The 23,010-nt window shown below is 48.0% G+C and overlaps 3 protein-coding genes across 4 annotated transcripts in view; 2 read left to right on the top strand and 1 right to left on the bottom strand.

The window, feature by feature from the left end:
- Positions 1-17,674, bottom strand: LOC8030434 (mitochondrial chaperone BCS1). Of its 2 annotated transcripts, none has more exons than XM_042294115.1 (9): positions 17,603-17,674; positions 15,121-15,232; positions 13,919-14,127; positions 13,129-13,268; positions 11,771-11,965; positions 10,166-10,229; positions 7,821-7,990; positions 7,070-7,187; positions 1-364 (listed from the first exon to the last, which is right to left on the bottom strand). In XM_042294115.1, the coding sequence occupies exons 2-9, from the start codon at positions 15,229-15,231 to the stop codon at positions 103-105; spliced, it is 1,269 nt and encodes a 422-aa protein (XP_042150049.1). In that variant the 5' UTR covers position 15,232; positions 17,603-17,674; the 3' UTR covers positions 1-102. The 2 variants fall into 2 exon arrangements, with proteins under 2 accessions (XP_042150049.1, XP_029840381.3); XM_029984521.4 differs by lacking the exon at positions 17,603-17,674 and adding an exon at positions 16,568-16,758.
- On the top strand, positions 4,420-6,885 carry LOC8030433 (zinc finger and BTB domain-containing protein 45). Its single transcript, XM_002401173.5, has one exon. It carries the CDS (start codon positions 4,809-4,811, stop codon positions 6,000-6,002), a length of 1,194 nt encoding a protein of 397 aa, XP_002401217.4. The 5' UTR covers positions 4,420-4,808; the 3' UTR covers positions 6,003-6,885.
- LOC8030432 (presenilins-associated rhomboid-like protein, mitochondrial) overlaps positions 16,946-23,010 on the top strand; it is a 19,307-nt gene continuing 13,242 nt past the window's right edge. The window contains exons 1-4 of the mRNA XM_029984522.4: positions 16,946-17,213; positions 18,478-18,643; positions 21,127-21,261; positions 22,510-22,654. Coding sequence (XP_029840382.2) covers positions 17,173-17,213; positions 18,478-18,643; positions 21,127-21,261; positions 22,510-22,654 — 487 coding nt within the window. The 5' untranslated portion in view covers positions 16,946-17,172. The remainder of the gene's footprint in view (positions 17,214-18,477; positions 18,644-21,126; positions 21,262-22,509; positions 22,655-23,010) is intronic.

Consider the following 23,010-nt stretch of genomic DNA (forward strand, 5'->3'; position numbering starts at 1 on the left):
TAACAGCTTAAAAACGCGGGATCTTTATTTCAAACCCGTCAATTTACACGATGTACACAATCTCCTACACACAACTACCCGACGCAGCATTGAATTCGCTGGTCATCGTTGTTTAGCCATGACAGCCACATTCCTTATGGCCCCCTGGGGGTCGTCCTTGTGGAACATAAAGAACCCCTGGATGAGCGCCATACTCAGCGGACCAGGCACCTGGGTTCGCACCGCGGACACGAAGTCCCCGGCACTGGCCTCGGGCTCCGCCGGGTAGAACTTGCGGAAGATGGCCGCCAGCTGGAAGTCTGTTGCGTGTCCGATGTACTCGCGCACGTCCACGCGGCCCGGCCGAATCAGCGCAGGGTCCAGTCTGCGGGGAACAGAAACCTTGGAAATTTAGCGTACAACGTGAAGGTAGCTGCGTAACGATCTGGTGTGTTTCTCGCTTTGAGCAAGCTTATACTGGCACAAGTGGGCCAGGGCCCGTTTGCTCGAAGCGCTAACCGCGGCTAAAGTTAGACGGAGTACCTAGGAGAGGGATTTTGAAATCACGTGACCGGCTCGGTAGGGATGCGGGGAAACATGGCGGTGCTCCGGTGAGTGGGCGCCGCTCGCTTTAAAACTAATATGTTGCTGAAGCTGCAATATCGGGCGCGTTAGTCAACCACAAATGGTGCAGGAGGCTTCCGCTTTGCCTCACCTCACTTAAATCGCAAAGCATGAGCAATGACCTCGCCGCATTTTTTAGATAGTCTTTCGATTTTAGCCATTCCTAAGCCTAAATGAACACGGTAATTGTCGGCATGGCAACGTCTTGGAAAGCGGATTGCCTTGACTCAATCGCCTGGGTATTGATAGCACACAAAAGCAGACAGCGTTCCAATGGACCTTTTTTCTAAATTTCCGCTGTAAAAAAAACAACGCAGTGGCATAAAGACGGCGCTCTTGCTGCCATCGGACTTCGTCTACGTGTCGTCTGCTTTCTGTAGCTAGTCCGCCACACCTTCCGACACAGAGCGACACTGCTCCCGACGCCATCTATTAATATGTCCGCCAAACACGCCCCGCCACTCGACTCCGTCGTCTGCGTCGCCTTCCGCCGTTGACCTTAAAAAGTTTTTTGACCTTATTTTTGACAGAAAGAGAGCTACGCTTTGTGATTTTACAACCGACCAGTGAAATACACCTTTGCAGTGATGTGATTGGCCTAAGCCATTTTGGAGCACCTCTTGGAGCAGCCAAGACAGTGTTTCGGAGCAGCAATAGTGGCTTTTAAAACTGATATTCTTAGAAAAAAAAAGACCGCACCTCCACGTGGTGAATGATGTTGATTGGGACGAAGCTCTGGTGGCGCTGATGATACTGATTTTATTGTTCATAGGTAGTGCTGATGGGGCTGATTTTTTTTTTTTTTATGGCTCAAACGTAGGGCTGAGTTTCGGGTTGCGTTTCGACTGCATTATTACTGCTTTATGGTCGGTGAAATGCAGAACCAGTGGTCCTTCTGGCGGGTCAGCTTGGATCCGCTAGAAGCCGTGGGAACGCATCTCCACCGCTTAGGTCAACGGTCCATGCCAGAAAGAGAATGCGCGGTATGGATCGTGGTTATATACGGAGTTGAGCGTTTGACCGCAGAGCCCTCTCGTCTATAAACGTTGAGCCAATGCATGCAAACTTTAACGCGATTGTATACGCATTTGACCGCAGCGCCCTCTCCTGTATAGACGTTGAACGGCTACATGCAACGTTTCATCCATGACGTCCCCAGCTCTTGAGTTACTACCACATCTCAGAGCGTCCTACTCGTCCCGCAGTCGTGGCCGAGTAATTAAGGCGATGAAATAGAAATCCATTGGGGTCTCCCCGCACAGGATCGAATCCTGTCGACTGCGCAAACATTTTTTTTTTTTTTAAGAAGACAGATGGGATGGCAATCGATGTGAGCACGGACGCCGGACGGACAAGGCTAGACCCTAAGGAGCTTCGCCCCTAATAAAAATATTTGTTTTAAGTGCTGTACAAACAAAGGGCACTTTGTGTTGTGTTGTGTTCTGATGCGACGTGATTCCGAAAAACCGTTTGCCACCGTTTTACTGGTTCCTGACGTGCCAGATTTTCGTCGAAAGTAAGCAAACATGATAAAATGCATTGCAAGCGTACCGGCTGGTGCCTCTATCGTACAATCATGTTCGCGTGCACGTGAGGGCAACTTCGGTAGGCTTGCAGTTGCGCGCGCTTCGTCGCGCAAGCGGAGACAACGGCTGTCCGATCGAAACCGAAACCATGCCACTCCGCTCCGTCGCCAACTGATTCCGAAAATTGTATGCAAAATGTAAAGGCTGGTTCACACATTTGCAACGGTTGCGTTCGCATGCAACCGAAACGACCGTTACGACCAAAACACCGCAACAACCGTGACTCATGGATTGCTACGCTAAGTACACAGCATGGCAAGCGCATCGCTTGCCATGCTGTGTACTGCGAACACTTGTCCCGGTGACTTTGTCGTTACGGTCGTTTCGGTTGCATGCGAACTTGACCAACGCAGATATGTGAACCAGCCTTAACTGTCGAGCGTATGACAAAAACAGTCCAGCGGCGCGTGCTTGCCAAGCCGGCAAACAAGGTAGTACAAGCTAAACACACACAAAAAAAGAACCTGAGCGCATCGATCGATGCAAAACATGGCGAGACACGGTCAAAATGTTCTTAGAGCGCTTCATGCAACGACTGAACTTGAGACAAACAAGCGCGCTGTGCGGGCTCAGCGTGCAGACATTGCCTTCTTCGCTTTAGCTCACTTCTCTTCACAAACTTTCTTTCGCAGCAGATTTTTCACGTACCGGGGTTTCTCTCCAAAGAAAGCCCACCGAGAGAAACCTAGGTAATTAATACTTCGACACAACAGTCTTTGGGTTAAAGAAGGTTTTTTTTAGTAACGTATGATTAGAACAAAAAACGAAATGTCGATAAACATGCGGCGGTAATTAGTTTCATTTTAGGAAGCGCCATAACTGCAGCGATGTGGGGACGGCAAGACCCGACGTTGCGCGACCACATTGACTGGAAGGCAGGGACCGAATATAGTTTTCCCACGGCCGTTGCTTTCAGAAGCGAGTGCTAAAGTAACTCATGCCGCGCAAAAACGTGGTTTCATTTCACAGCATGACGGCATGGCTGGTACCCAGCATGCTAGCGTCGGAGCGTCCGCACACACCCGCGTCTATCGTTGAAAATATATATATATATTTTTTTTAAAAGACGCGAGACGAGACCCATGACACGACGAGAACGCGAGACGGCGGAAAAACCATGCAAGACCGGATGGACAATTCATGCAGGGTCCTTTGTGTCGGGCGGCCGCTTGCGCCACGTAACCCAAGCATGCTTAATTACGGTACTCAGTTTAAAATTGGTTTTTGGCGCAGGTTTGGCGCAGATTACCCATATTTTGGCAAAATGTAGCATGATGTAGCAGGGTTAGTCCCTTGGCGCAGTTTGGCGCAGCAATCACATCACTGCATTTGACGAAAAGATTAGACTGCTACGTGCAGACGCTGATTTTTTACGGTCCATTTTGGATCGAGCCTGGTAACTTCAGACACCCATATATCAGCGATTAAAGTTATCGTGATTAAAATCATGACTTAAATTATCTTTTTTTTTTTTATCGTTATCCTTTAACTTGCCTTTTTTTTTTCTTCTTCTTCTTCTTTTGCGATTTAGATTGAGTGTGGTGAAAAACGGACGGGTGTTTCACATATCATTAAGGTCAGGGATCCATTCTAAGCGGTATTTGCGCAAAGTACAAGAATCGCTGTATCGCCACTTTAAGCCAATAAGCTCCTTTGAACCTTTATACATTGGTCTGAAGGCTCAATTAATTGCATCGAAACAACTGATTAAAAATTTATCTTTACAAAAATCGGAGGATATTGTACCAAAAAAAAAAAAAGATTCAAGTAAAAAAGTTGATTCTTTTAATTAAATATTTAAACAAATATTCTAATGTTTTACTGTTTTAATATTTTATATATATATATATATATATATATATATATATATATATATATATATATATATATATATATATATATATATATATATATATATTAGCTGTATTTGCGGTGAGAAGGTTACTAAAGGAGCTTCTGTTTTCCTCACTCCAGGGCTCTGCCTCTCTTAGTGCACGTGCTACCCACGCGGTTATGCTTTTATTTTTATAGTGCATACAAGCTTGGCATTGCACGTGCTTGCACCAGTGGAGGAAGTTGAAGTCTCCTCACTCTCGGTTGCGAAAAAATTCCAACAGGCGGCAATACCCAAACTTCTGGCCGCGAATATGCGGCGCTATCTCGAAAGGAGGGGTAGTTTCGGTTTCACTTTCTACGCTGCGGCGTGCCGGAGAGCTCTTCGCACACCGGTGAGCTCGATCGTCATCGCACCATTTTGCCATCTGTGCTCGCGAAGAACGCGAACGGATAATACACACACAACTGTCCGCTCAACTGCTTCGAAACAGCGTGCAAAACTCCTCAAAATCCGTCCTGAGACCACCACCGGATCATATCGACGCAAGCTCCGAGCCCTCAGATCCCAGGCAGACCACGCTGCCCAACGCGCGGCGGGTCAAGCAGACGCCGCATGTGCCCCGAGGAACACCCGTGAGTTTTTGTTCCCCCGTCATCAGCATTCGCGGTCCGCGCGCTGCGCGGAGGTTGCTGACACACCTCCTTCGGACAGAATCTGACCGATCGCACCAATCGGAAACGCCGAAGCTGGGTCCCACGCAGGCGGCGAGCCAGCGACCAGCGATGGGTGGCCTCTCCCCGCAGCAGTTCTGCCTCAAGTGGAACCACCACCACTCGAACCTAGTGACGGTGTTCGAGGAACTGCTGAGCCGCGAGGCCTTCGTCGACGTGACGCTGGTGTGCGAGGGCGTGAGCACCAAGGCGCATAAGGTGGTCCTCTCCGCGTGCAGCCCCTTCTTCCAGGCGCTGTTCGCGGAGAACCCGTGCCAGCACCCCGTGGTCATCATGAATCAGACGCGGCAGACGGACCTTCGGGCCGTCGTCGAGTTCATGTACAAGGGCGAGATCAATGTGGCACAGGACCAACTCCCGACGTTGCTCCAGACGGCCGAGCTGCTCAAGGTGAAGGGGCTCGCCGAGGTGACCGCCAACGAGAGCCCCGTGCTCGACTCTCCCCCGCCCCACGCCGCCAGTTCCAAGGTGTCCGGCCAGCACGCGCCGTCGCACCACTCGTCGTCGTCTCACCACTCTTCGTCGACGCACCACCAGTCGTCGGAGTCTCATATCCCGTCCCAGCGAGCCGTGCCATCTCACAGCTCGCCCCAGCACCATTCGCCCCACACCCCACCAACGCACTTGTCCAAGCGAAAGCACACGCCTCCCCCGCACCGCAAGCACGCCGCGTCCCACTCCGAGGAGGAACTGAGCCCGAGCTCCCCATCGCAGGATGCTGCGACCTTCGAGCCGGACCTCCAGCCGCAGACTCCTCCAACCACGGGGGCGGCCTCCAAGACGCGCGGCCTGCCCAAGCAGCCGGCGCCCGCTAACCGCAGGACGTTCGACCACTCGTACTCCGACGACAAGACCAACTGGGTCCCGCATGAATCCGATCCAGGCTCCCTCGGTGTCCCTCCAAGACCCGGGGTGGGGCCGCCGCCCCTCCCTGTACTGGCTCCGCCGGAGCTGCCGGAGCCTCCCTTGCCTCCGGACTACGGGACCATGGAGTTTTCAGACGGTTCACAGGGAAGCGCGCTCATGGACGAGGGCACGGTGTGCTGCGTGTGCCAGCGCGTCTTCTCGACCAAGGGAAACCTCCGGCGGCACATGCTGATGCACCGACCGTACAGGCACAAACACCAGTGCACCATGTGCCTCAAGATGTTCAGCTGGCCGGGAGACTTGAGGACCCACATGAGGGTCACTCACGGGCAGGGCAGGCATGACAGACACACTCGCATGGGGCTCAGGCTCCCGTGAGTGGCGCATTGCAATGCGTGCACTCGGTCTCTGGTTGTGTTGGGAACATTGTGCATCATAACGCTGTGCTTACAAAGTGACGCACTTGCGGAGTAATCTGCTTGCAGAGTGACGCTGCACCATGTTCAACCCTCTTCAAGAGGCTCATAAGGGCTACGAGCCTCCGTCTACTTCTCAATCTCTTACGGAAGCTTCGAACTTGTTCACTTCAGTGTCCGTGAGAGATGGCCGTAAGGCAAAGAAGTCTAGCTCTTTTCATGAGATTCGCTGCTGGGCTTTTTTTGCCCTTAGACCGTCATTTACCGTAAGCTTTTCATCACCAACAGCTTCTGTGCTACACCGTTCTGCGACCCTGTTCGAGGCATTTGTGCTGTAGTGATCAAGAAATGGTTTCAGTGTGATGCCCTGGGATCTGGGTAAAAGCGTTGGGGCTCCGCAAGACCATCAGACCTGTGTATATACCGTCTATACCTGAGCAGTTATTGGTGTCCCTTTATTTAGCGTGAAGTTCTGTGTCACTGAGGCTGTACGAATGCACATGAGTTCCCTATGATTGAGCAGTGATAGTGTGTCTGCCTGTGCTTAAAGTGTAGGTTAGTTACTGGAAATATAATTTTCCCATGAATACCCCGATGCTCCTGCTCTTCTCACTTAATTTCCACAGCAATACCACCTTTTGTGACAAGGGGTTTTAATTTTTTACCAGTGTGCACATATAAAGCAATAGACAGAAGCATAGTGTAAAATAAATATCAGTGCAGCAATTGCATGGGCATGGCAAAGACCTCTAGGGGAAAAAGAGTAAAAAGAACCTGCAGGCCAACACCTTCCATGAAGAGCTGAGATCATGTGTTGATTCGTCAATTCTTTACCAGACAACAAAAGTGGGTAGTGTTTGGGGTCTATGCATTAACTAGATCACTGCCTGGACACAATTTTACATACTCACACACATAAGCATTTCAGCAGACCCTTCCAGTCAGATGAAGTTATCACACAAACATACGTAATAGCTGCAATGCTCAAACGGGTCTGATGCACAAGATAAAGGTAGTGCAAGGACTTGCCTCTCAAGGTAGTTTGTGGTCATAAAGAGGATGCGTGCCTCAGCCGACGCCACTCCGTCCAGCATGTTGAGCAGGCCGCTGAAGGTCACCCTGCTCAGCCCTTCATAGGCAGCTTTCACTGCAGTCCAACAAAAGGGACAAGACTGCACTTTATCGATATGCATTGCCGTGCATAGCATCGAATCTTGGCTTGCGCAACTGACAAAGTTTACAGATGTGCCTTGCTGAAAGAGCACTGGACAGGTTCTTTGGCTACATTTTGAGCACTGCTTCGTTCCCCGAGGACAAATCACAGGCGACACCCCACTCTAAGCCATCAAGACATTAAAAAACAGCTGGCTTGCATGTCTCGCTCTCGTACAAAAACATTGCACTTCACTCACTCCGTTCTGTGCACAAAACAAGGAATTATATGGTGGTACCGCACCCGGGTACTTTATACGGCTTGGATTCTGTCAGGGTGAAACCTAGAGAAAGTTTAAATCATGTGCTTCCAAAATTTAAAGAAACATAACTACATTTTTGAAACTTGCTGTATGAGGACAAGCATCGAGATGCACACTCTAAGCCGCTGATATTTCGCAAAGAGTCTCTTGGCAAACGTTGGCCGCCACTCTAACGTCTGCGAGAGGTTTGTTTCCAAACACTATCGGGAAACGGCGGCTTCGTCTTTTCCGCCTTTTACGGTTTATTCTACAGACTACGTTCGGCATCCTGTGTTTGACTGTGGAGCAGCGAAGCGAGCCCTCACCTCCAGCGGTGTCCTCCCTGCTGAGGAAGGCGGCGTCTATGTCCTCCAGCAGAACGATGCTCTGCTGCGGAACGAGGCTCATCAGGTGGTTGAGCCGGTCGTCTGAGAGACCTCGCTCGCTCAGGTTCAGCACGCAGATGCTGTACTGCAGCTCTCCCGCCAACGCCGTGCTGCAAGACGACACGTGCCACACAACGAACCTCTTCGATTCGCAAGCCGCAATGTACAGGGTGTTTTCTCCAGGCTTTACCGATTTGTTTTAAGAAAGCCATGAAAGCTACACTAATGCTGTCTGTGCAGATGAGTAATATGACCGAGGGGGGAGGGGGCAGAGATTTTAAACTGAGAATGGGGGCCAGATAGCCCACCGTTGAAAGGTCGAGGGCCAACGTGGAGCCGGAGGGAGGGAGGAGAGAGATATTTTGGAACGAAGGAAAAGCAGAAACGAATGGTGTTCCACATTGTAAAGCAGCCAAATCTTTAAGCAACACACCAGATTCGTGTCTGCTCATCCTTTTTTTTTTTTTTTTTTTTGTTCCCTTATTTTAGGGTTACTGTGTCTATCCCTAACCAGCTTGCCTGCCTAGCTGCTTCAACATTGTGCTTACTGCTGCATCTAAACTCGACGGTTTGCCAATGATATCTTTAGCTTTGATTTGCCTGTACGACTACTCTGGGTCAATACCTAATGGTGATAACGATATTTCAAATGCCCCCCCACCGATGTGCTTGAATTTTGAACAGAACTAGCGAGTATGCATTTTGTGGTCCTGTCTCACATTTCAAGTTTAGGAATTAATCGAGCTCAATGTGTCTAAACAAAATATTTTCATACCATGGCTTTTGCCATGGTATAGCTGCATTATAAAAATGTTATGTAGAGGACGATGGTATTTTCTGATGGCTAAAAGCCTGTCTTTCGCAGTTGCTCTTTCTGAGTGAGAAATCATGCAGCCCAGGTGTATCCACGAGCAAAGAGCTCTGGCTTGAAGCCTGGAAGTGGGATTGTCGTAAAGGCAATACAAAAGAGCTGAGAAGTAAAAATTAAGACAAAACCATACTCGACGCACAGAAAAATATATATATTGATGCCAAAAATATATGGATGATAAGAGCAGAGCCAAGTTTCAAGTGAAAATTAAACGACAACGTGAGAACATTAGGCATGGCTCATGTAGCACCCGAGACATGGGAACGGGGCCTCACAGCCACGGGATGCTCACGGGCCTTGTCCCAGCGAATCGTGGGCCGCATATTCGAAACCCTTGATATGGGAGAATCGTCTCAATAAGGTGAATAACTAACTAAAAATTTGTTCTTTTAACTTTTTTCATTAGTGAAAATATGGTTCCAATTAGAAACTTGCTAAGCATCATTGAAAACAGCTAAATCCGTAAATTTCAGACAGCACGTGGGAAGCACAGTCGTGTGCTTAAGTTGCCACTCGTGTAAATGGGCGCAAAGCTGGTGGTGTGAAAATACAGATGATAGGAGACTGGGAAACCGCATGGGTGCGTTTTTGCATCCACGAGTGGCAACTTCAGCGCACCAGTGCACTTACCATGTGCTCCAAGTCATTCTAAAATTGACCGATTTAGTAGTTTTCGATGATTCTCAGAAAGTTTGTAATTCGAACGATATGATTAACTCCACTAATTGAGAAGTTAATGAACAAATACTGGTTACTGAACCCCCTTATCATGACTCTTAGCCCCTATATCATACTCCGTGGCCATATAGTAACTCACTGGCACAGACCGCAATTCTGTAGCTTTAATGACTTTTTCTAAAAACAGTCCGTAAAGCCTGAAAAAACGCCCTTTATAAAGTAATAAGGCAGGCAAGCAACTGCAGGTTAGGATGAGAGAAGGACAACTAGCTCCCTCAGCCTGTGCAATTTCTGAAGGATGGGCAAATCCTTCGGAAAGCGCACATGCTCGGCGTGCGGACCCGAGCATCCCGTCTGTGTTCCCCTCGACCCTAACTGGCTATTTGCAGTGAGGAAGCCTCAGAAGCAATGCAGAAAAGCGGTCTTCTAGTTCCTACCAGATCATCCATAGCTCTTCATGTCACCTTGGGAAGACAATGCATGTGCATTTTAGTAAGATATAAAAGCTGTTGCGAGGTTATGTTCAACACCCAACACTGTCAGTTATCCTTTTTGATTTCCCCCTTCTCTCCACCTCTCCTGCAGCTCCACAACACGAAGCTGCATGCATTCGAACATTTTTTCCTGCTCCAACTGGATTCTACTTTTGCACATGTCCTTATTGCAGGGCGTATGTGCAGAAGATGGCAACGAAGAGTCACCTCGGAGGTTGGTGCTGAATGGATCTTGCACTCACATGAAGCTGCTCTTGCCGCACCCAGGAGGTCCATGCAGCAGGTAGCCTCTCCGGTATGGAATCCCTGAACAAACAGTGGTCGACTAAGGTACTACGGCACTTCTCTTTTCTGTTCAGTGTGTCTCGGTGTGATGCATTTGCCTTCAAGATACCTCAGCCTTTCCCTTGCCTTCTTTGCTCTTTTGATCTAGCTTCTGTTAGCCTAGTCTAGTTCCTACTCCAACAAAAAAATCTTCACTCTGATACAAACATAGCACTTCTTCACAGGTCTGTTCACTTCCGCTATAACTCAGAAACTCTCATCTTTTCAGTTTGTCCCATTTCTCCAGATTTGTTTTCTATTAATTTTCATAAACGAGAGTACCACTGTGCAAGTGCATTTTCTGTCACATTTTATGTGCTGCTTCAAACGTCCAATAATTACTATGCAGCATATGTCAGACCCGATCATTGTAACAATGTATCTATTCAACAACGTCACGATCCATTTGTTTAAATTTTTTTAAGCTCCATTTTCTCAATCATCTTTGAGACTTTAAAGAAGATCACATTGAACTCGGGCTCCGCCTGTGGTTGCAACTGAAAGAACGTAGCGCTGTCCACATCCAATACCGAGTAAGCACTCACCCAAAGGTTTGGGATAATCTCGAAAAACTGGCAAGCACCATGCAAGGCTGGGACCGACCCAGTGAACCCTCGCTAACACAGTCAGTACTTTACTGTGAGCCACTTTCTTCCCTTAAAAAGCCCCTGAAAAGAAAATAAGTTTTTTTTAAACAGTCTGGTTGGCACACGCGTGTAGAAAAATTAATTTTACGTGAAAAAAATTTTTTATTTTAGAGCAATATTGACGGCGTGAGATTTATTTTAAATTCTGCGCGCAAAATCCACGGTGTCACGGAATGGTCATACATTCTTCCCACCTCGACGAGATGTTCGGTCTTTCCTTCTCAACGTGAAGGCGAAGCCCTTCCAACTCTCCTCCACGCACCCGAAATGCCGAGAGAGAAAACAAGTGGAAAGGAGGTGACTATCGACTAAATTGCGGCTTGCGCCACCAACATTGCTCTAAAAAAATATCTATTTTGCGTAAAGTTAATTTTTTGAAACACGTGTCCCAACCAAACTGTTTAAAAAAACATACTTTTTTCTTTTCATGGGCCTTTTAAGGCCCACTCACACACTCGCATTTGCTTACAACTGAGTTCCTACGATCTCTTACGACGAGTAAACACACTGGTACGCTGGCTCCATCTAAAAGGTGACCCTCTAACTGCATTTGACTAGAGAAAATGTTTCACGGTATTTGGGAGATCAATTGTATGCAATATCTATAAGAATGGGTCGTTTATAACACTGTCAAAGGTTCTTCGAGCCAAAAAAAAAAAGAAAACGTGATGCGCACCAAATGTAGGAAACTTACGGAAATGATATATGGTGCCGGTGCGTTCTCTCATCGTTAAAGATTGTAAGAGGTTTTAAGGCACATGGATGTAGACAGTCGCAAGCGTGTGAACCAGTTTGTACAGTCCCTCCCACAGAATGCCGGAGGAATCCTTCATGCACCGGCCATCTTGAAGGTCACAGCCCAACTGGAAAGCCCACCTCTGTCGGTGTACCACTTTGGGTTGGCGATGAAGTCCCTGACGTCTGCGAGGATGCGCTGTCCCAGTCCGTCGTCCAGGATGACCGAGCCCAGGGGCCTCCTCTGCCGGGGGTGGCCAAACTGGCGCCACTCCGACCCCACCGCCGTGTACATCACCGTCTTGCCCTCCTCCCTCTCCAGGGCGAGGCTGCGGGCTGCGGTGGCAGACGACCATTTCTGTACATCCACAGCTCTCTCGCAGACATCGAGAAAATGCGGAGGCAGCTGGTAGGAATAACTTGGAAGAGAAGCCCCTGGAAGTCTCGAGAGTGGCAGCCGAGACCTAGCCACCACGTAGGCTCCGCTCAAAAATACTTCCACCGAGGCCCCGTCGAACTTGTTGCCTCGGATCAATGCTATTAGTCACTGAGCGTTGCTAGCTGACAGAACCTAATGGAATTGCCAGGGTCTCCTAACACTAAGTCATTCAGACTAGGCCAAAAAAATTAAGATGACTACATGCCACTAGTGTACTAACAAATGCCGCAATACAAACAGACAAATGCCCACCACGGCAGCATTCGACACTTGGGATAAAATGTGCCAATCCGCGGAGCGTGTGACGCTCCAGCAAATCATTCCCAAGGTGTGGGGTGCTACAATCTAATGTTTTGCTGTAATGCTCGTAGCATAAAGAAATGAGCAACACACTTAGGCTGAAGCACGAAATAATGAGGGTCAGGCTGAAGCACGAAATAATGAGGGTCAAACACGGAAAACATATTTCATGTTGGAAATGCCGGGCACAACATAGTTCGACGACTTTCCAGCAAAGGTAAAGTCGTAATACGAATAACATACAAGGAGAAAAAAAGCACGGCACAATGCGTATGAAACTGTCGACTACCTGACCCCTTTCAGCAGGTGAAACGGTGAGCGCATCTTTCGATGCCACCCAAAACAAGAAAGAGGGAAAGTGTGTGACGGAGCAGGAGAGATGCCTGGAACACATCTCTGACTGGTGTGACCAGAGTGTCATTGTTTAGTCTCCTTGATTTCCACCTGGCAGCATCACACCTGTGTAATGCTGCTGACCACTATGCTTCTGACATTGGCACAGTAGCAGAGATATGTACACTCTGGGAACCTGTTTTACTGTAGCTCAGCCTGCAGCTGGCCAGCTCAGCAGAAGCTACAGTGCATACAGGTTCAGACACCCTAATGACAGCGAAGCCCGCTCCTTTCACGACCAACCGTTCCGATGGCAGAATTCCATAGCATTCGACGGCGGCTTCTGTTTTTGGGGACGCGTAGGCAGTACAGGATGTTAAACACTCCTTTTGGAGAAGCTCCCCACGTACCACGAGAGAGAACGCACCTTCCTCGAGGAGGCTGAAGTAGATGCCCTTGTCCCTCCCGAGTGCTGTGAGGGTGACTGTCTCCCAGGGCACTCCCATGTGCAGGTCCAAGGTGTGCTGCTCGCGGTTACGTTCCACACGGATCCACGTGCCTCGATAGCTGGAGAAAAGAATGATAGAGACCCAAACTTGCTATGAAATAACTTTTACCTAGTTTCTACTACCTAGACATGACCAAATATATCTAGGGCAGTGGCTCAAGAAATGCGAGCTACCCAAACCAGGTATATTTTCAATGTTCGATTCAAAGACTAAAAGATTAATATTTTGTTGGAGTGAAACTTTTGGACAACAGAGGGGTAAACAGCCACCTCGCAAAGACCTCGAGATACGTGGCACTTTCGACCGAACTGCTCCAAATAGCTATGTTTTGCAGTGTCTTGCTTCTTGTGAATCGAAAATGATTGACACACTTTTCAGAAAACAGGTTTCCCACTCTAGCATACGCCCAATTTACATTCAACTAAAATGCTGTTCTCGCAAAAGAAATGCTCTAAACTTTGCAAGATTATTAGTTTTGCAATCACAACTTCATCTGCAGTACTTGGTCAGATGTATAAATCCTTTGTTTTGCACCCTCCACGTGCCTCCTTTCTCCCACTGATTAAAATTAACCACTCACAACCTCGCTGTTTCAAAGAAAAGAAGAGCTAGAGCAGAACACTGCAACTAAGAAAAAACCCGGGAACACCGACACACTCAGTGCGTCCAAACCAAAAGTGGCGGCAACGCGACGCCGGGGGGACGCACGTGAAGAAGTGGACGCCCACACTGGGGATGAAGTCGAAGGAGGTCTTGACGCGGCCGGTCTCGTGCTGCTGGAAGCTGGTCTCGACGCTCAGGTGCTGCGTGTGCCGGGCGTGCCGGGTGATCCACTGCAGCAGCCACTGGTAGCTCTTGTCGCGGCACGGCACCTCCAGCGTCATCATGTAGTGCCTCCGGAACAGGATCATGCCCACCTGAGCACGTCCCCAAGGTCAGCAGACAGCCCCAATAATATGTAGAGCAATGATACCTCATCTTTATGCATCTAACCTTTTCGCACAAATGAAACATGAAGATGATTGAAGCTGGCAGGATGCTTTTGAAGGGAAACCATCTAGAAGCCCCCAGTGGCAGTCCACATTTCACTAAAAGCCTGTTCACACCACAGCACTGACTTTGTCCTACAGTTGCATGTGACTCCGCCTTTCTGCCTACACACACAATGCAGAGCTAACTCGGTGCTTATTCAGCGTTGACAATCACTGAATGTGTTATTTCTCTGCTGAGATGCATGTGTGAACTGGCTTCAATTTTGATTGTCACTTCGAGGCGTCCAGGAACCAGGCGGACACAGATGTCCGATGAGCATACAAAGGATATCCTGTGCTGCCAGGGAAGTGCCCTTTTCAGGTAGTGAATGTGTAGTAAAAGAGTGATGGAAAGTTCTACAGATCCCAAAGCATTGCCATTTTCTAGATCCGGTAATGTATTGCAACCTACATATAACAGTTCCAGGTTACTATTGCAACACATATCATACAATTTTGAGTAAATGCTTACCCAAAAATTACAATTTATAATATCAATCTTAACAGTTAGCTACAATGCACTTGCCAAGTCACCAGCATATAAAGCAAAAATAAAGAGGTGTTTGTCCTAACTTCAAGAATAAAATATTCTAGACAAATCTTCTCATAAGAAAATCAACACTGCAATGAATACTCAATGCATCAAAACAATCACACATATTGTAGAAAGCATTTGCACAGCCGGACACCTTCATTTTTTATCAGTTGGTCCGACCTTGGCTTAGCCATTTTCTGGCTTGTCCAATCTAATTCGAGGCTGTTACGAGAGGCTATAGCGCTGACAGCCGCTACTCTGAGCAATATTAAGTACATCTTTATAGACTCCACTCTGCAATCAGCATCACAGGTCAATTCCATCCCGGGAAAAAAAATGCTCACCTGCATTCCTTTTCGTGCAAGTGCGGCTGCAGCACCGACCCCGAACAGACCGAATCCCGCACCGAAGTAGGGGTTAGAGCCCAACTGGGTGAAGTAGTCCATGATAGTCATCCTGAAAAAAAAATATGGTCATGCAATCAGAAATGATTAATGAGCACTAAGCAAGGAAGGCACACCAGAGGTGGTGAAATGCCTTCACCTTCATGTCTTAATAAGCATGGCATATGTTCCCATAACTATACCCTTAAAAAAAAAAAAAATTGGCTTGCTCTTTATGTTTATACAGCCTTGATGGAGATGCGCCTCAACGGGTAATCGGTCTCTTAGCTGTAGAAAAAAAATTGGGTTGTGTGTATGTTTATACAGCCTAGAACTTGGTCTGCCTCACAGGGGCGACGAGTCTCCCAGCTGTAGATGAGAAATTTAGCCAGTGCAGTAGATGAGAAATTTAGCCAGTGCGGTACAACCGCTAACCTGGGATTTTTAACGTGCATCACGCAGTAGTGATCACACGAACGCGTGCCGGTACGAAACTCATCCAGATCGAAACGGGCGGGGGCGGCGGGGATCGAACCCATGAGGTTCCCAGTGCAAGCTTTCGCTCCACGCTCCGAGCTGAGACGGGTTAGCCCACTCGGCCACTTCCTCCCTACTATACCCTTAAAGAAGTCTGATATAGATATATAGTCTGTGAAAGAGTAAGGGTAAAATGGAAGCTCCTCCCACCTCTTTCCACTTTAGCAGAGCAAACGCTGGAGAGGAGACGACCTTCTCTCCAGCGTTCGCTATGCTAAGGGGGAAAGAGTTGGGAGGAGCTTCCACTTCACTTAAGCGGCCAAACACGAGACGGTCTAAAAGAGTCTTGTGCATTAGCCTCCTTTTAAGTTTGAGCTCGCCTTTATGTGTCTGTACCTAGAAACATTCATAGGTCTCAAAACAAAAAAAAGAGCCATTATTTTTGTGTGACTAACATGTTCCCAACATGCTAGTCAATTCCATTTTTGTTTGTTTAGGGGCGAATTTTGGAAGGTAGACGCTGTCCGTCCCGTGCTAACTTGATGCCTCTTGAAACATTTGCGTCTTGCTTCACGAGAATTAACAGAATGACTGTAAACGTTTGTTTGGATATTTCTTCGGTCCCTGTGCGCTAGCCTGCAATCAGTCGTTTATTTCACAGTGACGCTGAAATACCTTTGCAATGTGCTGCGAAGGGTGAACTACCAAAGCCGGCAAGTCGACTGCAAAATAAGACCACAAGCGCAGTCACGATTGAAAGTCGCTTTATAGAAGTTTCCCTTGCGTGTATGCGCGTACTAGCACCAAATTTCCAGAACTCGTACCGATTTTAGGATCAATGAAAAGACAAACACTGAACAGAACAGACATCCCGAAGTCGAGAGACTACGAGTGTGAGGGTCGAAAGAGCTCGAGATTGAAAGGGGCTTACTTGTGCTTCGCCCGAGACCGCCAACAATTCAAAACTTCCACGATGAAGAGAGAATAAAGCAACCCATTTCAGTTCTCTAGAAATGACAGTAGCTTAGAGCTAACTGTAAAATCACTCGAAGAGTTTGAATGAAGATCACACAGAGCACATGTCTGACATCGTACATTTGAGCCGCACTTAGTTTCGGTTAGGAATTGTTAATTTCCGGTTCCGGTAATTATCTACAAAAAAAATAATTATTTTCACAATTTATATTTTAAAATGTAATTATTCACTTTATTTACACAACTTAGATTTAAATATTAATACTTTAAATTAATACAACCAATAATGTCTTACATTTTCACGCTTTGCTAATTTCACTAGATACAGCGAAATATCATTCCTCGCCGATCATGACAATGGCTTTCATTTCGTCATGCAAGCTTTGCGAGTTTGTGTTTTGCAGACGTAAGATCGCGGGCTGCCAAGTATATTATTTGCGGTTACGTACAGTACCTTTCTTCTTGTCTGATTCCGCCGACAGTTTAATAACTCTCAAGGAATTATACCTCCGATATAACAAAATGGTTAGCTAGGAAGTGCACGCATCACCGAAGAGAAACATGGCGTTGTTTTCCAGAGCCATCGCTCAGGCGTGCTGCCGGTGCGTTAAAACACATCTACCTTTCTTTGGCAAATGCAGGCCGTGCCTTGCGTTGGCACGATCAAACTTGTGTGCTGACGGAATACTCCGCAAATGTTGTCATCGGGTTTGGGGGAGCAGGTTCAGTGGTACCGCACTCTGTTTCGCTGTGTGGTACTTGATGAGGAAACAGCTGTTGAATGGTCGGGTTTCGAATTAATTATCGACATTGTAAAACCCAAGACGTAGGACAAAAAAACAAATAATAAAAAGGGGGAGGGGGGGGGCGGACGGGACAGAGGCTGGTTTAACGATCGCAGGTCAGCTTCTTGGCGTGGCGGACAACGCTTCCTTTTAAGCTTTCTTAAAGAATTGCACATGTGAAGAAAAGAAAACACCAAAGAACTTACCTTTTCCAACATCAGGCCTAAACATTGCTGCGGATCAAGTCTTTTTCACATGAACTGTATTTACAGAAAGAAATACCCACCCTATGTGGCTCGTGAATTGAGGCTACATATATTTTGTATCCTATGACAAAAAAACAACAACAAAAAAAAAAAACTATTACTTCCGGCAATGTAATCTATCGCTGAGGTCGGCATGCAACCACAGATTAACTTCCTTCGAAAGATTTAAAGATAACTTCTACAAATCAGCATAAATGCCGTATGGGCTGATGTGCTCAAGATACTGTCAATGGAAGCTATTTAGCCTGTCCTTCAGATGTCTCTTTACTGTCAAAAAGTCCAAAGCTCATGAAAGTGGCTCAAATATGCATGTAAGTTTACGCTTCATCTCAGGAAGCGGCAGATGATGCCCAGGAGAGTCGGGAAACTTGTCTGGATGGCTTACAAAAGCTGAAAAGGAGTGTGCCATCTCTGTTTTATGCATGCTTTGCATTGGGCTGCCAGCAGTAAATTCCCTATAAAATATATCTAGTTTAGGGACGACGTTGCATAAGTCTTTGGTGAGAGATGAGGCAAAATAGTACATGAAATAATGAGGTCAAAGCGAAGAAGCACTGTGGCTATGCCGGAAATGTATTCGTTTTGTAAAAGCTTCCGTGTAACTGTGAACCATCTTTCATGAAAACAATGCACCTCCGGAAACCCTTTTTGTTAACAGTTTTTAAAGAACTTTTTTTTTTGTTTTGAGTTAAGGAAAGACTTGGGAAAAAGAAATAAATGGATGTGGCCCACCACCATTGCAGTCAGTGTAGGCTACTCAGAACGTTGCCAGTTCATTTCCTCGTCAGCGGCTAGATGTGTCGCTTCCCATCCAGGACGCCGTGCAGGAGCGTCCATCCATGGACGAGGGCACCGCTGCGCCTGTTCCAGAGACAGGCAAGGCAACCGGGCACAGAGCAGCCTCGCGCCCACCTGGTTCAGCCTCAGCAAAGGGGCACGGGCTCGCGCACGCTGACAAAGTCCCTCCTCTTCGCTCTCGGGGTGGGTTAAACCAACACGCGAATTGACAGGAAGCTGAGGTGCCCACCGGTGTATGGCATCTCGTACCAGCAACTCGGCAACGGAATGCATTGTGGCGGCCGCAGTGCTGGGTCGATTTTGACCTATAGATATATACTCCGTCTCACTTAAACCGTTCAGTACAGCCAAAGCTACAGGGGAGAGAGTGTACCCCGACCTGTTCAAGAAGAGGGGAAGAAGGAACGGCAGAATCTCAGCCTTTCTCTCACGTTCCTCCAGTGGCGTACCAACTTGTTTTTGAGTGGGGGACGAACCAAACCTCCCCCCCCCCCGCCACGGTGCCCTTGGTATCCCTTGGGCTCCGCCAGCCATGTTTGCCCTGCCCAGTGGCAGCTGTTTCAGGGGAGCAAAACACATGCCTTGGCCCCCCACTCTGAGAGCTGGGGGGGCAACCGCACCCCTTGCACCCCCGGTTGGTACGCCCATGCGTTCCTCCTTTCCCTCCTCTTGAACAGGTTGGCGTACGCTCTCTCCCCTGTAGCTTTGGTTGTACTGCACGGTTTTAGCGAGACGGAGTATAGTACGTCTGTTGCCAATGGAGGGTGCTGCCCTTTCATTTGAGTACCACATTGACCCGAAACTTGCACAATCTTGGCGTCACCGTTGCATCTATGTTCCAGTAATGTTTTGGCGCTCCACAACTCTCAGTTAAAGTATGTGCAGGAAAAAATGAGACATTTACAATTCCCTGTAATGCCAAGTTAGAGCGTAGCTCTTGAGGAGGAGAAGGGGAGGGTACAGAGAGGAGGGTATGCCCTCCTCCCCTCCTCACTCTCCCTTTCCTCCATCCTCCTCTCATTCTCCTCTCCTCCCCCCTTGTTTTGTCACTCATGAAGGTCGTGACCTTCATCATGACCTTCACGAGTGACTTTCGTGACGTCATGCGCGGTGCATTATGGGACGTTTCCTATACAACAACTCATGTTTACAAACAAACGGGAGCGCCCCTAGCGGACACCACAGACGCCGCGCATGCGCGATGGGGGTGTGGGCAAGAAGCTCGCCGTCGCCCATAAACAAACCATCGGAAAGGTATGTTGTCGGCGTCAGTGTGAGTCCCCGCGCTCTTTTTCGCGTTGGAATTGTTGATTCTACGTCTTCCTTGCAATGTCTGACTACTTGAGCGGCCTCAGCGAAATTATTGAGGCTCGTTACACCGCAAAGCTTGACGTGAATAATGTAACATGCGGCGATTCATTCCACGTAGATGCCGCAGGATGGACGCTAAAGCCTGATTCACATGGTGAGGTTCTGCTCGCTATTTTAAGTCATAACGTCGCTCGGGCTGCAAAAGCTTAAACCGTAGCTGAGATGTCGACGTCAATACTGAAAATCGCAAGCAGAATCGGACCGAGTGAATCGGGGATAACAGGTCTGTGATGGCCACTGGTAACAATTATCAACATCTCCCTATATCTACTGTTTACACCGAGCCTACTTACCCGAAGCAACCTTTAAACTTAAACGTCTTTTGAGGTCTGCACTTCTTATCGCAATTACTGGGTCAACAATTGGTCTACGGACCGCTGTCGTTTGAACGAGCAGACGACAAGCAGAAACGTTTGAGAGAGCAGACGACAGCTCGAACGATGAGGCGGCCGTTTGAACGTGATGACGCACTGAACATAGTCTGCAGGTGGTCCGTGCAACTTGACGGTTTTCCCGTGTTCATGTTGGAACAAAACAAATAAATCTGATGACCACAAGTATCCGTGAATTCAATCCGAAGTGCTTTCCGCCCAAGCAATCGTGGTCCGACGGCGTCTATTTTTCCTTTTTAACGGCCCCTGTTTACGTTCTCGGACGAACCGAGCAGGCAGAAAACGCATAAAAACTGACCTTCAAACTTTTCCCGACACTTTTGGTAACGCCCCGGTCGCGGCGTTTTGACGAGAAGGCTGGTTTTTGTCCGGTTTCCTCCAAAGTAACAGGAATGCACGTGCCCCATGGCGGCTTCCGCCCACAGCCCCAGACACGGAAGTGCGCCCGACGCTCCACCACCGCGCCGTGACGTAACAGAGATGAGTTTGTGTATAATGGTGGCACAATCTTCGTGACGTCATCATGGGAAACGTCACATAATGCACCGTGTAATTCCGCTGACAGCGACAGCAACGCCGCTCAAGCCAGAAACGGGCGCCTAAGAGCTGTGCTCTAAAACTCTCCAAAGTGATTAGTTTGAAACGCCCTGCAGTTTCGTTGAGGCATGTTCTGCCCACAATACGTTTTTACTTTGCCTCGAGTACCAAACCTACTAGTAACTTTGTACTTGGCTTGATCTACACTTTACGGGTTTTCTACCACAACACTGGTCTAGATTGCAGAAACCTAGGCACTAATAAAGAAACTGCTCATTCCAGAGCCGGGGTGGCTCGGTAAGCACTCTCGTTGGTATTTCCCTGCAAGTGTCTTGCTGAGCTTTGTCGATGCCTGCTTGCCCTCAGTGCAGCGGGGCCTCGTTCGTCGGTGCCAGCATCTGGCAGTATGAGAACATGCGCCACGAGGCCAAGGTGTACCTGGAGAACCGCCGGGTGCGCCCCTTTGCCAGGGACTACAAATACGGTGCCTTCAGGCAGCAGGTGAGGATGGGATCGGCTCGCCATTGTGCCACCATTTGTCGGAAAGCTTTGGGGGGCACAATTATCACTCAATCTGCTTATTTATAAAAATATGTTATTTTTTTAATTGAACCAACTGCAAACACTTCATACGGGGCAGTTTTGCTCGCCGGTACAGGGTTGGTGATAAACTGCACCCTAGTGTCTCTCGTGCTGCTGCTTTAATTGCTGGGATTGATCGGATTGAAACTAATCAGCAGCTCAGGAATGTTTGACAGCAACCAGCAATCGGGGATGCAGCATTTTTGTGTGGCCCCTTCTGGGTGTGATGGTGATACTAAATGAAGACAGTGCTTGACTTTGTTTTGGTTTGCTTTGGATTGTTTATGTTCTCTAACTAATAGTTTAATAGGAGTCAGTATTCACAATTGTGTTTCAGATATACTATGAACATGCTATTATTGCGTAAGCTTGTGTCTGAATGGTGCGAGAGAAACACATTTGTAAGGGTGATGATGAAAACATTTAATGCGTTGCTCTTTCAGCACCTGCTGTATGGAAACGCGCGAAACAGAAGTTTCAGCTGCTGCAACGTCAAGACGTCGGAAAAAGTTGTTCTATGTCAGGGGTGGCCAGGCTGACACGGCCTAAGAGCCGCAAACAAAAATCACAAAACTTCCAAGAGCCGTGGAGGGGGGGGGGGGGCTTTTGTTTAGAGCAATAAAAGAAAGTCGAACTGCTTTCAATCTATCCCGAGTCAAAAGTAGTCCACTGTACGTAAGGTAGCAGTATCACGAGACTACCAAACAGCAACCTGTCCTTCGATTTAAAACGTGTTCCATTTCCCTTTTCGGGCAAGTGCTCGTGTGACCGGGAGGGAGGCGGGGGAAGGGGGGGGGAGGGGGGGGAGGAGGGGGGTGGGGTGCGGTGAGCCACTCTTTAACACGCAAAGAGCTGCATGCGGCTCGGGAGCCGCAGCTTGGCCACCCCTGTTCTATGTGAAGTCAGTTAGGGTCCTGCATTTTTTTTGACCGAGTAGACTTTTTTTTTCTAACAAGCTGACATGATACTTAGAAAACAAGCAAGCTTGTGACTGTTTGTGCTGACAAACAAGTATACTTGAAGCTGGTAGGAACTTCCTAGAGGCCTCAAGAGTGGCAGGCATCATTTCACTGAGAGTCTTGACTTCGTATCTTTTTATGATCTAAAGTCGCTGCTTTGAGTCTGGCACTCGTTACTCAAATGCTTGCGTTGTCCCCCCTGTGGCAGCTGAACCAGTGGTACAACGGCCTGAGCGAGGGCACCAAGGTGGCCTATGCCATCATTGGTGTGAATGCGGCCGTCTTTCTGATGTGGCGGGTGCCCAGACTGCAGCCGACCATGGTGCGCTACTTCAGCTCCAACCCTGCCTCCAGTGAGTCATTGCCATTCAATAAGATAGACACAGCTGCGTTCAGGGTGTAGTGCCTTAGTGGGAGTAAAGAAGTTCTTTTTGCTCTTCATCAAACTCTAGCGGTACTCGTATAGCAGGGAGTGGGTAGAAGATATTGTTCCTGCAGAAGAAGCATAAGCGAAGCTTGCATTTCTTTTTCTCGTCATCTACCCATCTTTTTTTCTTTCAAACAGATGGTTGCGGATGTTGTGAAGCTCAAGAAAGAATTATCTCTCAACAAGTGATAATCTGCCTACTATACTTTGTTTCGGCTTAAGAGGGGACACTACCTAAGAGGGTCAACTTTCGAACCTATGGCTTAATATGAATGAAATTTA

The sequence above is a fragment of the Ixodes scapularis genome, unplaced genomic scaffold (genome assembly GCF_016920785.2).
Source record: "Ixodes scapularis isolate PalLabHiFi unplaced genomic scaffold, ASM1692078v2 PGA_scaffold5__190_contigs__length_132052651, whole genome shotgun sequence".
In the NCBI taxonomy this organism is placed as follows: domain Eukaryota; kingdom Metazoa; phylum Arthropoda; class Arachnida; order Ixodida; family Ixodidae; genus Ixodes; species Ixodes scapularis.